The sequence below is a fragment of the Aethalodelphis obliquidens genome, unplaced genomic scaffold (assembly GCF_003676395.1).
Source record: "Aethalodelphis obliquidens isolate GAN/ISIS:26980383/991018 unplaced genomic scaffold, ASM367639v1 scaffold74, whole genome shotgun sequence".
In the NCBI taxonomy this organism is placed as follows: domain Eukaryota; kingdom Metazoa; phylum Chordata; class Mammalia; order Artiodactyla; family Delphinidae; genus Aethalodelphis; species Aethalodelphis obliquidens.
Window position 1 is genome coordinate 8197435 of NW_020838018.1, and position 16275 is coordinate 8213709.

At 35.2% G+C, this 16275-nt stretch overlaps 1 protein-coding gene across 5 annotated transcripts in view; it reads left to right on the forward strand.

Moving 5' to 3' along the window:
* The window catches only part of PPP3CC (protein phosphatase 3 catalytic subunit gamma), a 92196-nt gene that overhangs the window by 64633 nt on the left and 11288 nt on the right, over positions 1-16275 (forward strand). For all 5 annotated transcript variants that reach the window (XM_027092098.1, XM_027092094.1, XM_027092095.1 and 2 more), the window contains exons 6-10: positions 591-730; positions 3550-3627; positions 3862-3956; positions 7641-7766; positions 8505-8576. In XM_027092098.1, coding sequence (XP_026947899.1) covers positions 591-730; positions 3550-3627; positions 3862-3956; positions 7641-7766; positions 8505-8576 — 511 coding nt within the window. The remainder of the gene's footprint in view (positions 1-590; positions 731-3549; positions 3628-3861; positions 3957-7640; positions 7767-8504; positions 8577-16275) is intronic.

The window sequence follows — 16275 nt, forward strand, 5'->3', positions numbered from 1 at the left end:
ATCCTAGTTACTTGTTTTCTCTTGGCTTTCATGCGTTAACCAAAGCAGCAGTGACTAAAGGCTTGAATTAATAACTTATATTGAAATGCCTCCACTGAATAGAATGGAAAGGATGAAAGCCTTTTGCAAAATAAAACTAGCATTCTTTAAAATAAAGAAATCTCCATTGGAATGAGATAAACAATGAACAGAAACACTCAAAACCCTTCCTGCTGTCATGGTAACATTGGCTCACCTAGGCAATTGAAATAAACTTTACAGGGTCTTTCTAATAAATAGTATGTTTCTATAGTGATTGATTTCACATTCAAATTAAATGAGCACCGCTTTTAAGATTAGGATGTAAGGAGGTCCTTTTCTACTGTAGGGATAGGGATATTTATTAAAATTTAATACCAAAAACAAATAAAAATTGTATCTACATTTATTAAATGTTCATTTTCTTCCTAAAGGAAAATTCTTTAGGGGCTTACCGCCCACTCTCCTAATACATTCTTATGGGTGGAAAGGTGTTTTTTGACCCATACCATTTTCCAAAAGCTCTTTTGCTTTCATGATTTTTCTTCTTTTGGCTTTTACGTGTCTTCTAGTTAGACAGGTTTAAAGAACCTCCAGCCTTTGGGCCAGTGTGTGACCTGCTTTGGTCTGATCCCTCAGAGGATTATGGCAATGAAAAGACCTTGGAACACTATACCCACAACACGGTCCGAGGGTGCTCTTATTTTTACAGGTAAGCTAATCCTCAGTTAGAAAATTAGAAAAAGGAAATTGTAACATATTTTATCAAATTATTTTTAACTACATATTTTGTATCTTGAATTTGTGTCGCTCAGGGACTTCTATTTAATTTTTTGATTAATTGAAGGCAGAAAACTCTGTTTTGTTTTTTATATTTTACTCAGTATTATGCCCTAATAAGTGTAATATACTGAACACGACTGAATAGAACATCTTGCAGTGCTTAAATATTGTTGTCTGACTTTAAATGATCTAGATTATTTGTTCCCAAACATCATCTATTGACTTTTTTAAAAATAAAGATTTCTTGGCTCTTCCCTCAGAGATTCTGATTCAGTAAGCCTGAGACAAGGGAATCCTGTTATTTTTTTAGAAAGCTCTCCAGCTTTTGGAACCACCGGTATTGGCAAAGATATAAAAAGAACAGGACATTGTGAACTAAGCCCAGGACATTTCCTGGAAGTTGGTTGTTGTCTTAAATCTCATATGTGAGCTTTCATTGTGCTTTGCCACTCCAAATTAGGGAGATTCAGGGAAGTTTGAAGCCTGAATTTTTTAAAAATCCAAATATTTTATTCTGATAAATAATACCTGTATTTAGTACCCTGAAAAATCTTTGATAATTGCCTAAGATAATGCATTCATTAAATGAAATCCTGCACACAAAAGGAAGCCTCAGTTTTGCCATAGTTTTAACATTCTTCTAAGTAAACTTTTTTCATTCCATTCTGCCAACTTTAGCAGTGACTAATATGATGAAGTCATTTAAATTTTACTTCTCTTTACATTGCTTAAAATAAGGAACATAAAACTTTTTTTTTAGCACATTATAAATTGGTACCATTTTTAGCACATTTTTAGCACATTATAAATTGGTACAATTTCTATGGCACATTATAGCACATTATAAATTGGTACAATTTCTATGGCAGTGAGCTTGACAACATCTCTCAATTATAAATGGCCATGGCTTTTGTTCCAGAATTTCTACTTCTAAAATGTAATCCTGTGGCTATATAGTCAGTCCTCATTATTCAAGAATTCTTATTTGCAAATTTGCCTACTTGCTAAGATTTATTTGTAACCCTGGAATCAATACTCACAACACTTCCAGTCATTCACAGACATTCAAGTGTACAGAGCAACGGAAAATTTGAGACACCCTGTGCACGTTCCGGCTGAGGTTGAACGTGCAGCTGCTCTGCCTCTTGTTTCAGCTCTCATACTGTAAGCAAGTATTCTTTTTGTGGTCTATTTAGTGAAACATTTCCCACATTTTTTGTTGGTGTTTTGCTGTTTAAAATGGCCCCAAGCATACTGCTGAAGTGCTATCTAGTGTTCCTATGTGCAAGAAGGCTGTGATGTGTTATATAAGCTCCATTCAGGAATGAGTTGTGGCACTGTTGGCCATGAGGCCCATGTTAATGAATCAACAATATACGTTAAATAAGGTGATTTTACACAGAAACACACATAAAACAAGGTTATGTGTTGATTAGTTGACGAAAACGTTGTGACCAGAGGCTCACAGAACCGAAACCCTGTATTTCCCCTAGGAGCAGTCGTTCAGTATTCACTAACTCAGTTTTTGCAGCAACTTTACAGAACACAGCTACTGCAAATGATAGGAATCAACTCTACTTGAAAACGTGTGAAATGCATGTACAAGTTTTTCATTGTTGCATTATTTATGATGATGGTTTTAAACAACCTAAACGTTCAATAGGAGACTAGTTAAATAAATGCTTGTACATCCAGACAATGGAATGTACCAGACAATGCAATGAGGCTGTTTTTTAAAAATGAAAAAAAGAAAACAAATCCTTTATATACTGGTTGGAATAATCACTAGTGTAAAGTGAAAAAAAAGACATAGTAAAAAGCTATGCGTACCGTCTGATGACATTTCTAAAAGGGGGGGTGTGCATATGTGTGTGCATAATTGCTTGAAATTGAATATGGTATCTCTGAAAGGGCACTCAAAGAAACCAAGAACATTGGTTGCTTCCAGGGTAGCTGGAAGATAGAGGTAAGATGGAGGGAGACATTTCACTGTATAACTTTTTATATCTTTTAATTTTATGCCACGTGAATGTGCAACCTATTTTAAAACTTACTTTTTCTAGTGAACATAATAAGAAACAAAGATTAAACATAAATTAAATAATTAACACTTGGATAATTCCAGGATAATTTTGTATCCTCCAGTTCTTCGTATCAAACATTTGCCATTCAGAAAGGTACTAGTGCTAAAAGAATATGATAGGAGAGATGCAAATATCATACCTTTCATTTGAATAAGGTTGGATATAGTATTTGTATTTGCTCCTGAAATATTCCTGCATAATATCATCTTGATATTGATATTACCTGTGAAGCTATAAGTAGGTTCTTTAACTTTTCTAACAGTTTGACAATTTGAAAATTGTGTGTTCAGTTTTTAGCACCTACTACACACACACACACACACACACACACACACTGCTGTGATACTTTTTTTTATATCAAGATACCAAGAAAAGTTTTGGTGTTGTATTATTATTGTGTGGGTTAAGAAAAAAAAAAAGGTGGGGGAACTCTGCTTCTGTCCTAGGGTTGTCTGTTATCTGTGTCCTTGATCTGGAATGAGGAATATCAGTGACATGGAAAAACGAGAGCGATGATTGCTAAGCTATTAATAAAAGTTCAGTGGTAATGAAAACCTATAATTTTGAAACAAGTTCAACTCATTTCATCTTGACTTTTCCCCTTTCTCCTATTAAAAAACAAGTGTTTTAATTCTGGATTTGTGTTTTCTATTTTCTTTTTCAGTTACCCTGCAGTTTGTGAATTTTTGCAGAACAATAATCTGTTATCAATAATCAGAGCCCATGAAGCCCAAGATGCTGGGTAAGTTATATTAAAACTGTACCATGACTTCCCTGGTGGTCCAGTGGTTAAGACTCCACATTCCACTGCAGCGGGGCACGGGTTCAATCCCTGGTCAGGGAAGTAAGATCCTACTTGTGGTGTGGCGTGGCCAAAACCAAAACCAAACAAACAAAAACAACCAACTGTACCAAACAGCACTGCAAAGTTTTTGCCTTTAACATCAAGACAGACGGGCTGTCATTTTTCTTCCAGGTATCGAATGTACAGGAAGAGCCAAACGACAGGCTTTCCATCACTCATTACTATTTTCTCTGCCCCCAATTACCTAGATGTCTATAACAATAAAGGTAAAGGAGACCAGCAATATTTGAGTTTGAATTTGTGAGTGAGTATATGTGAGCTCTAGTTGAATATGTATGTGCATAGGTAATTTTCTGAATATATATAAATTTTAAATAAGAAAAAAAAGGGTCTTAATTGAAACAAAGGCCAAGAAACTTAGAATTTGGGCTTCTGCTTGGTTTTCATCTCCTAAGGATTATTGGGCTCTTTGTGAGTATAAATAATGATTACAATAGGTCTGATTTATACTACTGAATCAAAATATAAGAAGAATAAATTACTTCAGGTTCAGGTTAGAACAGTCAGCATAAATTATTGGTTTTGGTGAATTTAATTTATTTATAACAGTACTACCTCAATAAAATGTCACTGTTTAGTGTTTTAATGTCTGTCCGTTAAGCTGTTTTTGCTCTTAAGAAATAATACTGTTAGAATGAATACTCTACAAAAAGTCAGAAAAATCTTCATTTTAGTCCAAGCCCTGCCAGAAACTAATAGTGTGACTTTAGGTAAGTCATATAATCTTTCTTAACCTCAGTTTCCCATATAAAAAAGATAATTGGATATACACATGCCTTTTGATCCAGAAATTCTACTTCTAAGACTTTTAGTCTATTTTAGTCATTTTTTTAAATTTAACTTTTATGATTCCTAGTTCATAAGTTTTGTATCAGGGCAGTGGTCTACTTAAAAACCTCCTCTGTAACATGCCTCTGTAACTATTTTGCTGTATGACTATAAAATAATAGAACTTTTAAACAAACATGCCAGAACAAATATATCCAAGTGAGTATTGTCCCTTCAAGGTAGTTACCTTGGGAGGTTATACACTTATTCCAACAATGCTGCCCATTGTTCAAACATTTTTGGAACTCCTCTTTTGGCATTGCCTTCAGAGTCTGCGACACATTCTTTTGATTATCCTCAATGATGGGAAATCTTCGTCCTTTGAGGGTGGATTTGATTTTTGGAACAGCCAAAAGTCATTCGGAGTCAAGACTGATGAATAAGGTGAGTGATCAAGCTAGACGATACCATTTGGGGTCAGGAACAAGGTATGATTATAAGGTAATGAGACTGGTTTTTCTTGTGTTGCTCATAAAATGGCTCTGGAGGCAATTCCAAAAGAGGAGTTCCAGAAACGTTTTGAGTGATGGCAGCATCTTTGGATTAAATATACGGTAAGGCAGCAAGGTATATTGATAAGAGCACTGAGCTAGGAGTCAGAAATCCTAGTCTAGTCCTGCTTCACTTTTAAATTCACAGTTAATGAGATACTTAACTTCTCTGAGCCTCAGTTTGTCCTTAAAATAACTGTGATATAGGCTTGTTGGAGATAAGTTGGAATAATCAAAATGAATATTAAAAGCATTGGTCAAACTATAAATTGCTCTACTACTATAACATTCTACTGTTATTGTGCCTGGTGTGATTACAGCAAAGGACCACACTCATCTGATATATAATGTCTGGTGTGTTTGTCGTTGGTGGTTTCTTAAGTCTCATTACTTTATAGTCATATCTTGTATATGCAGTTTGGGAGAGAAGTTTAAAAGAGGCCCACAATATATTTACTACTTCCTCTATTTCAGAGTAGACTATGAAATGGCACATCTCATTTCAATCTGTTTTGGAACAGTTATCTCTGAATGTCCTTCGTGACTTGCTGTCCATTTTAAAAAGACATTTCTTTGACTTAAATTCTCTTCCAGTCTTATATTTTCTTTTTGCTACTCGTCAATCTTTCCTGAGTCTTAGCTATCCTATAATACTCTGCTTCTCCCTAACTCCATTCTTTCTTATTTCCTTTTTCCTAATATTTCCAATACATTAGAGACTTAGTTTTTGTTCTCGTTTCCTCCCTTATGAATAGTATGTGCCACTTATGTTGTCAAACTTCCTCAAGGACAGTGTCCCTAGTCCTCTTATCTATGAAGAAGACTTTCCCTTCTTACTTCCTTTATTAACCTTACTATTAAAAGTGTCTATTGAGGGAATTCCCTGGCAGTCCAGTGGTTAGGACTTGGCGCTTTCACTGCCAGGGGCCCGGGTTCAGTCCCTGGTCGGAGAACCAAGATCCTGCAAGCTGCACAGCATTGGCCAAAAAAAAAAAAAAAAGTGTCTATTGATTGCCCCGTGGATTTATCAGTGTGCTAATCTGAAACATGTCATCTAAATCAGCAATCACTTTACTAGCTTACTAACTGCCAGTTCATTCTTTGCCATATTCTAATCTGGTCTTGTTCTTGATTATTCCTTTAGTAAACTGTTAAAGTCACAGTTGATTCTGAGTTTTTTGTTGGCTTTGACATAATTGATAACATACTTTACCTTGAAACAATCTTATTTTCCTTGGTTGTTTCTTAACCTTTGGCCGGGGAGAGGGGGGCATGTGGCATCTAAAATAATCTCTGGTGGTACTCAGTTATTCACCGCACAAGCACCTCTTTTCTTGAAGAAGGCAACTCTATCCCCCTTTCCTTCTTCTCTTTCTTTTACTGTTGTTTTTCTTTCTTGTATATTCTTTAGACTTATTGGTACCAACAGGCATTTCTTAGTTCCACTGGTTACATGAAAGACCTTTAAGTCATGATTTTTAAACATCTCTATTTCTATTTTTGTGTCCACCTCCCACCTCTTTTTCTTGTGTAGATTGAGGGAGTTGTTGAATATTTACATATTCATCTAACCTAAGTGAAATACATATACTTGAAAATAATGGGACATGTACATTGTAACCAGTATTAGAAGCTTCTTAAAAGCTGAAAATCCTATTTTCATATATTTTCTTTATAATCTATGGTGTACATTTTAAACATCCAGTGACTTTAATTTTGAGAATACTAGGCTATCCTGCAATAAGCAAAGAGACAGGAATCAGGAGATGACCTATAACTGTCATTTCTAGAGAACTATTATACCCTATTCTATTTATGATCATAGTAAGAATAATTAGGAGAATAATGCAAACCACATTGCATTCTGGTGATGAAAACTAAGGGATTGGATTTTAAAAAGTTTTAAATATAAAGAAAATCAGTTTGGTACCAAAATATATATATGAACTGGTTAATATTAAACATTTATAGAGTGTGAGCAATATACTGTGTATAGGAGAGACGGGCATTTTTTTCTTCACATACTGTATGCAGAGATGATTTAATCTACTTTGAACCTTATTAAATTGCTCCAAGTTTACCATCTATCTGTATCCCCCACTATGAATTAATAACTGCTATGTTATAAACTCCTAAAAAGTTTATAAAATCTTTGGCTCTGGCTAATGACTAGGAAAACAGGCTGTGTTCATTTAATGAGAAATGTTTGCCCTCAGAGGAAGGTTGTAATTGTAACCACTTGGCCTATAAAGGGAAATTATGATGAAATTTTTCTCATGTGGAATCTGAGATTTCTATAGATAGTTACTGTGCAAGACCCTTTGAAGTTTCAGAGTTTAGTTTCTTTTGTACTTTTATTATATATAAGAGCTCTTCAGGTAACTTTGTTTCTTGGGATAATTCTTAAAAGAATGAACTATATAACATGCTTTAAGATTTTCCATCTGTCTTGAATTTATAAATGGAAAGTAAGTTCTTGAATTCTGTGTAATAGGTACACAGCTGTACAAAGTGTACCAGTTGCCATGTCATTTTCCTCTGTGCCAGACTTTCCTCCTTTTTCCTTTTTAGCTGCTGTGTTAAAATATGAAAACAATGTCATGAATATCAGGCAGTTTAACTGTTCTCCACACCCATACTGGCTTCCAAACTTTATGGATGTTTTCACGTGGTCTTTGCCTTTTGTTGGGGAAAAAGGTAAGAGAACTAAAGCATCTGGACCATCAATTGTCCTAACTAGTGACTGAGCACCCTTATATTTGCATGAGTCCCCTGATGGTTCAGAAATGTTTTTCTTAAAGTTATCAGAAATGTTTTCTATTTTCATTGTTCTCTACAAAGATGTTTAAGTGGCGCTTAATTGGTTTTTAAATTGTAATTCTAGTTGATTATGCTTTTCTTATTCTAAATATCAATTTAAAATAGCTGTCGTCCTATAATCAAGATGTTAAAATAACATAAGTAACAATAAAATAACCATTCCTTCAGTGATTTCTGCAGTGATAAAGAGATTTAAATAGGAATTATTTTTCTTGGAATTTTATTTGTGCACCTATACAAATAAGCTATGCAAATATATAAGCCTGTTGTACATAGGCCTGGTGGCTTAACTTCTTTGTAAAATGGGAGGAAATCCTTTCATATGTATATCAGTGAAGAAAAGGCTCTGGCAGCAGTCTAATGAGATCAAGTAGTAGTTATGCAATGGAATCTTCAAAGACTCCATACTTTAACTGGAGCAAATAATCTCCCCCAAATCTATATAAACTTGAAGGTCTGCATTTAATGCTGTTCCTTACAGCTACTCTGAATAGCAAAATGGCAAATCATTTTTATCTATGTTTATTTAACATGTATGTTTATATATCCACATCATTTTAGAGAAAGTACCTTATTAATTATATAAATTTTGGGTTATTTTGTCTTATCATCTAGTCACAGAGATGCTGGTTAACATTCTCAACATATGCTCTGATGATGAATTGATTTCCGATGATGAAATTGAAGGTAAACTTGCCTTTTCCTCCTTTGAATCAGAAACGAAGAAGTTTTGGTTTTGGTTTTAGTTTGTTGTGAATAATTTTCTTTGTCTAATTAAAAAAAGAATTCTGCTCATTGTAGAAAAAATAAAATTTGAAAAATACAGGAAACCATAAATAAGAAAAAAAAGTCACCCATAATCCTACCATCTCATAGATATCCACTGTTAACATCTTGATATAAATACTGTATTAGTGTCTTTTTTTCCTCTTTTTTCTTTTAAACAAAAATGAAGTCATGTGATAGTTTCACAAACATTTCCTGGGTTTTTTGTAGACTACTTTTTAATGGTTACGTAGTTATCCATGTCAGTCATTCTTTGTTTTATCCAGTCCCCTGCTGTTGGATATTAGATTTTTTCCAAATTTTCTTTTAAAACCCCACAGTTTTGAAAATTTTTATAGATAAATCTTTACCTGTTCTGTTCAACAACGAATGTTTATTATAGGCCTTATATGTGCCAGCAACTGTATAGGTCCTAAGCTCTCAAAAAGCTTATATTCTGGTGGTGGGAAAACAAACAAACAATGCATATGAGTCAAATATTGATATGTGGTATGAAAGAAAGGAGAACAATACTAGGAAATGAAAATTAACACTTTCTTGATTATTTCCATAGGATAAATTTCTAGAAATTGAAAATTTGTGTCAATACTTAACAGTTTTAAATTGGATACAGATGACCTAGAAAAGCTATAACAGTTTACATTTTGTGTATGTGATACATAGTTCACTGTGTTCTCTCCAATACTATTTATTATAATTTTTGTAGTCTGCTGTTTTTTTTAACTTAAATATTTATTTTTATGATGACTAATGAAGTTTTTTTCTTGTATTTATTTACCACCTTTATTTCTTTTTATGAGTTGTCAATTCATTTATTTTGCCCACTTTTCTACTGTTATGTGCATGTTTGTTTGTTTTTCTTCTTATTGGCCTGTGAGCGATATTTATATAGTTACATTTTGTTGTATACATAGCCAAGTATTTTTTCCCTAATATGTTTCAGGAGGTTTGATTTTAAAGATAGATCCTAACTTATCTGAGAATGCAGAAGATTCTGGAGAGATGGTAGCACCTTAGCACAAACCTCTGACCGTCTCATTCTCCCCAGGCTTATGCTAAGGTGATTCACTCAACTGTTAGGATGAGCTATGTACATAGTGGAGAAAGCCTAGCTTACTTTGAGAATGTAGATGAGAGTCCTATACATACTTATGCTTCAGATTCCACATTGAAGGTGCAGAGCAGATGGAGCATAGCTTGTGTTTACCTTTATGAATGGGATAGGAGATCACTGCAGGGAACCAGGTCTTGAGAAAATAGTGCAGCCAAGTGAAAATTAAAACAAAGAATTTAAGTTAGGAAAGGATGAAATATGTAAGAAATACATCTAGTAAATTTTATATTTAAATCTAAGTGGAAATGATTGTGAACTCTATTGTATGTATTAACTCTATTGTATGTATCCTTGATTATCATAAGGACATGCTTACTAAATTATGCCCAAAGTTATATATGGATATATTTATTGAAGTATCATCTGTAGTAGCAAAAGAGTCAAACAATCTAAATATCCCTCAGTGGAGAGCTGGGTAAATCAATCACGATATATCCATATGATAGATTCTCCACATGGAATATTATTTCTCTTCTGTAAGCTTCCTTTCTTCTCCCCTTCTCTTCTAGTTAGTTCCTATTCAGCTTATTGTTACTTTGTCATGGAAGATATTTCTGATCTCCCTGACTAGATCCAACACCCCTGTCATGCTCTCATATCAATGGTGCTAACTTCTTAGCATTTGATAGAGTTGCGATTTTACATTTATTTATACTGTTACAAGATTAATATATTAATGTATTTAATAAGTGACTTAATACTGTTAAGTCACTCAACAGTAAATTCCCTGAGTGCTGGGACAAAATTCGTTCTTGCTTACCATTATCACCTTAAAGCCAAGTATAGTGCAATGAGCATAGTAGGTAAATATTTGTGGTATGAAGTACAACTATTAAAAAAATAAAAGAATGGAGTAGAGCTGTTGGTGCTGATATGGAAAGTGTATTAGATGTTAAGTACAAAAGTAAATGGATAGAATCCTCTTATTCCCATTTTTTACAAGGTATGTGGGTATAAACTGATACAGGATTTTAAAACTTTTTTTCTGAAAGGAAATGAAGAATAACCTTTAGGTTACGCTGGTGAATTGAACACACTTCTAATTCCATTCCTTCCTGAAACCACACTAAAACTACAGTACAATTTTGGTTTTATCTAAGTGATATAAACTAAGGATTTTCACTTTAGTAATGCCAGACAGATAGTTTAAAGCAATCCTGACTCTTAAGACAACTAGAAAAGGTAGACAAAATATTTTAAAAAGTTGCTTCAAAGGCATTCAGAAAACTAAGAAAGTAATAAAGAATTACCAAGTAGAGATCTGGAGAAAGGCATAAATCCAGAGAGGTAAGGCATTTGGTTACGTATGGGACCAATTTTCTCCTAAAGGCATTCATGAATATCAAAAGAGGGGGCTGAGAGGTTGACCAGCCCTCTTGATAGAAGCTAGAAAAAGTTGGGGTTCATGACTTGCCAAAGATGACTTGAGTGCTGGTAAGCTTCTGCTCATTGGTTTGGGACCCCCAAAGGTTGCATCTATGTAAGAGTAAGGGTGAACTGGAAATAGAATGCCCTGGAAGGGACTACAGCCTGTCTTCAAGTCATTTCAGTCTCTGAAATTTAAATAGGGTAGTCCCAAGCATCTGGCAAAAGCAAACCTCTTTAGACTAAGGTAGCATTATGTAGAACTTTAAACTACTGCAAACTGTCTTTCAAATATAATACATGGCTCACAACCAAAAATAACTAGGCATATGAGGAGACATAACAAAATGAATGAGAACCAGCAGAAAGAGCAAAAAATAAAAACAGACCCTCAGGTTCTCCAGACACTGGCTTTATCAGACCAAACTTTAAAATAACTATTCTAAAAAATAAAACAATGCTAACTATTCAAGAACATAAAAGACTAGATTAAAAATTTTGGCAGAGAACTGTGAATTATAAGAAGGGATGTAGCAGAGTTGATAAAGCACAAAAAGAAAGTTCTAGGAATGAAAAATAAAAAACACAGCAGATGAATTAACAGCAGCTTCAATAAAGCTAAACAAAGAATAAATGAACTAGAATATAAGAAGAAACAACCTGGAATAAATCACAAAGAGAAAAAATAAAATACCCCAAAAAGTATAAGAGACATGGAGGATACAGTGAATAGGTATCACCTGTGTGTTTGGAATCCTAGAGAAGAGAGAGAGAATGGGGTAGAACCAGTATTTGAAGAGATAATGGATTGAAATTTTTCTAAAACTGACAAGTTAAGCCACAGATTGAAGAAGTCCCCCAAACCAAAGCAGAATGAATACAAAGAAAACAATATCTAAGCACATCATAGTAAAAGTGCTTCAGGTGAAAGACAAAGAAAAAAATCTTAAAGCAGCCAGGAAAAAAAAAAATCGATTACTTTCAAAAGAGAACAATTAAACTGACAGTAGATTCTCAGTGGAAACAATGGAAGCAGGAAACCATGGAATGACATATTCAAAGTACTGAAAGATAACAATTGGTACATCTAGAATTCTATACCTAGCAGAAATACCCTTCAAAAATGAAAAAGAAATAAACATTTTTCAGCTATTCTTCCCTTTAAAAAAGGTACTAAGAGAATTACCAGGAGACCCACACTAAATGAAATTCTGAAGAATATTATTCAAACAGAAGGAAAATACCAGACGGAAGCTTGGAGAGTCAGGAAGAAATAAAGAGTACAAATAGTAGAAAATATGTGGGTAAATCAAGTGAATTTAGACCTTATTAAACAATAATAATTTTTGTTGGATTTAAAAGACAATTAAAATATATGACCATAATAGTCGGCAGTGGGATAGAGTTAAAGTGTGTGAGGACGCTATATTATCTGGGGAGAGGAGAAAAGTACCTGTTAACATTATACTTTGATAAGTAAGAGATGCATGGTGTAAGAGTAATTTTCAAGAAAGGAGGGCTGGGCTTCCCTGGTGGCGCAGTGGTTGAGAGTCCGCCTGCTGAAGCAGGGGACACGGGTTCGTGCCCTGGTCTGGGAATATCCCACATGCCGCAGAGCGGCTGGGCCCGTGAGCCATGGCCGCTGAGCCTGCGCGTCTGGAGCCTGTGCTCTGCAATGAGAGAGGCCACAACAGTGAGAGGCCCGTGTACCGCAAAAAAAAAAAAAAAAAGAAAGGAGGGCTTTTTAAAAAGTATGTACCCTTTGGGGCTTCCCTGGTGGCACAGTGGTTGAGAGTCCGCCTGCCGATGCAGGGGACACAGGTTCGTGCCCCAGTCCGGGAAGATCCCACATGCCGCGGAGCGGCTGGACCCGTGAGCCATGGCCGCTGGGCCTGCGCGTCCGGAGCCTGCGCTCCGCAGCGGGAGAGGCCACAGCAGTGAGAGGCCCGCGTACCGCAAAAAAAAAAAAAAAAAAAAAAAAGTATGTACCCTTTAAGTTATAGAAAAAATGGCATGATAAAAAAAATAACCTAGAAGGCAAGAAAGGAGGGAAGGTACCTATAACACTAGGACAAATAGAATAAATTATGTTGATAAATTTATCAGCAACTTCATTAAATGTAAATGAATAAAAGACAAATTGTCAGGTAAGATTTTTTAAAAAACATTTTATGATGGTTTATAAGAGACATCTAAAACATAAAGATACAGAAAATTTGAAAGTAAAAGGAGAATAAATATATAGTCCAAATACTAACCAAAGAAAAGCTGTTGTAGATAGATTAATATTACATGAAATAAATGCTAAAACAAAAATAACATGGGGAATTCCCTGGCGGCCCAGTAGTTAGGACTTCACGCTTTCGCTGCTGAGGATGTGGGTTCAATCCCTGGTCGGGGAACTAAGATCCTGCATGCCACATGGAGCAGCCAAAAATTAAAATAAAATAAAATGAAATGAAATGAATTACCCATGGGTCATATATCACAATTAAAATTTCAAAATATTTTGAACTGAATGAAAATAAAAAGCAGTACATATTAAAACTTGAGGGCAGGCAGTGCACCAGGCAGGCCTGGGTTTGGGGCTGGAACCAGAACCTCAGCAGATGTTCACTGGTTGACAGCAGAGGAGAGGAACCAAGTTGACCTTAAAGCAGCAGGATGGTCAGAATTAAGTGAGAGAGGTGCCGTCTACAAGGAGTTCTCTTTCAAATATTGTAATCAGGCATCTGGCTTTATGTCTCAAATTACCCTACAAGCAGAGAAGATGAATCATCATCAGAATGGTTCAGTGTGTACAAGGTCCATATGCCCCTCACCTCACATGTCCGTGGGGGACTGACCAAAAGGGATGTGAAATTAGCCAAGTTTGTTGAAAAAGCAACTGTTTCTGTGTGATTTCTTCCAAATGTATGTAAAATTTTATACACATCTTAGCTGCAATGTATTTTGAAGGCAATTTACATGAACAAATTAAGTTGTAAATTTAGTTCACCTTTATACCACATTTTGTAAAATCAGTGCTTAAATACAAAATGATATAAATTGAAAGAAAAACATAGAACAACAAAACTTGAGGGATGCATCTAAAGCCATGCATAGAGGAAAATTTATAGCCTTAAATGCATAAATTGGAAAAGAAGAAAGGTGAAAAATCAACATCTATCTCAGGAAGTTAAGGGAAAAAAATGGATAGCACATTAAACCTAAAGAAAGGAGGTGGAATGAAATAAAAAATTAAGAGCAGCATAAGAAAACAGAAAATAAAATATAATATAGGGAATTCCCTGGTGGTCCAGTGGTTAGGACTCCACACTTTCACAGCTGAGGGCCCAGGTTTGATCCCTGGTCAGGGAACTAAGATCCCACAAGCTGTGCGGTGTAGCCCCCCAAAATAAATAAATAAATAAATAAATAAATAAATAAGATATAGTATAGAGGAACAGTAAAACCAGAATGTACTCTTTTCAAGAGACTAATAAAATTGATAAATCCATGGCAAGACTTATGAAGTAAAAAAGATAAGACAGAAATAACCAATGGGGCTTCCCTGGTGGCACAGTGGTTGAGAGTCCGCCTGCAGATGAAGGGGACACGGGTTTATGCCCCGGTCTGGGAAGATGCCACATGCCACGGAGCGGCTGGGCCCATGAGCCATGGCCGCTGAGCCTGCGCGTTCGGTGCCTATGCTCCGCAACGGGAGAGGCCACAACAGTGAGAGGCCTGCGTACCGCAAAAAAAATAATAATAATAATTAGAACTTGTATTTATCAAAAGACTCTATTTAAAGAGTGTGAAGGGACTTCCCTGGCAGTCCAGTGGTTAAGACTCTGTGCTTCCACTGCAGGGGGCATGGGTTCGATCCCTGGTCAGGAGACTAAGATCCTGCATGCAGCGGGGTGGAAAAAAATAAATAAAATTAAATTAAAATTTAAAGAAAGAGTGTGAAAAGACAAGCTACAGAGTGGGAGAGGATATTTGCTACACAACCAAAAAGTGACTCATGCAGAATATATAAAGAACTACAGATCAGTGAGATGAGACTTGAATGAGCACTTCACAAATGAGGGTATCCAAATGGCCAGTAAAAATATGAAAAGTTATCCAACCACATTAGTCATCATGAAAATGCAAATTAAAACCACAATGGATGATTCTACACACCTACCAAATTGGCTAAAAGTGAAGATGAATAACATCAAGTGTTGGCCAGAATGTGTAGCAACAGGAATGCTCATATACTGAAGTGTAAATTGGTACATCCACTTTAGTAGATAATGCTAAACTGTTATCCAGAATTGAACATATACATACCCTATAACTGAGCATTCTAATTATAGGAATGTACTTAAGAGAAATATGTGCAGCAAAGAGAAATGCACTGGAATATTCACAGCAGCTGAATTCAACATAGCCAAAAATTGGAATCAGTCCAAATGACCACTGACAGAAGAAAGGATAAATAAGTTGTGGCATATTCATATAGTGGAATTGTATACAATAATGACAGTGAACTACAGGAACAGGGAAAACATGGATGCGTCTTACAAACATAATGTTGAGCAAAAGAAGCCAGACACAAAAATACATTACTTGATTGTTCCAATTACATAAAATTAAAAAAAAATTAAAACTTGTACTTGTGGATACATGCTTAAATGATAAAACTATAAAGAAGAGCAAGAAAGTGATTTCAATAGAAGTCAAGAGAATGATTTTCTTTGGGAAGAGGGAGACTCTAATTATTAGGAAGGGCCCAAGGTGGGGAATCTGGGGAATTGTCCTGACTGGTTATATGGCCACTTGCTTTTAATAAATCATTGAGTTATACATTTGTTTTGTGTACTTTTCTGTATGTTTATCATACTTCACAATAAAAGAGATTTTTACAAATTTATAAGCCTACAAAAATGTGGAGATTTCTGTAGGGATTTTGGAAGCTGGAAAACAAATGAATTAGTATTACTGACTTGGCTGATTCAAGAAAGCTAAAGACCAGTTTAGTAATGGGGAATACAGAGTTCCAGTACAGAATCCTCAAAAAGCAAAGGAATTGGTAGCCTACACCAGTTGCTAGAATTGGGGACCTTGAGTTGAGGGGAAGAGGGAGATGGGGGC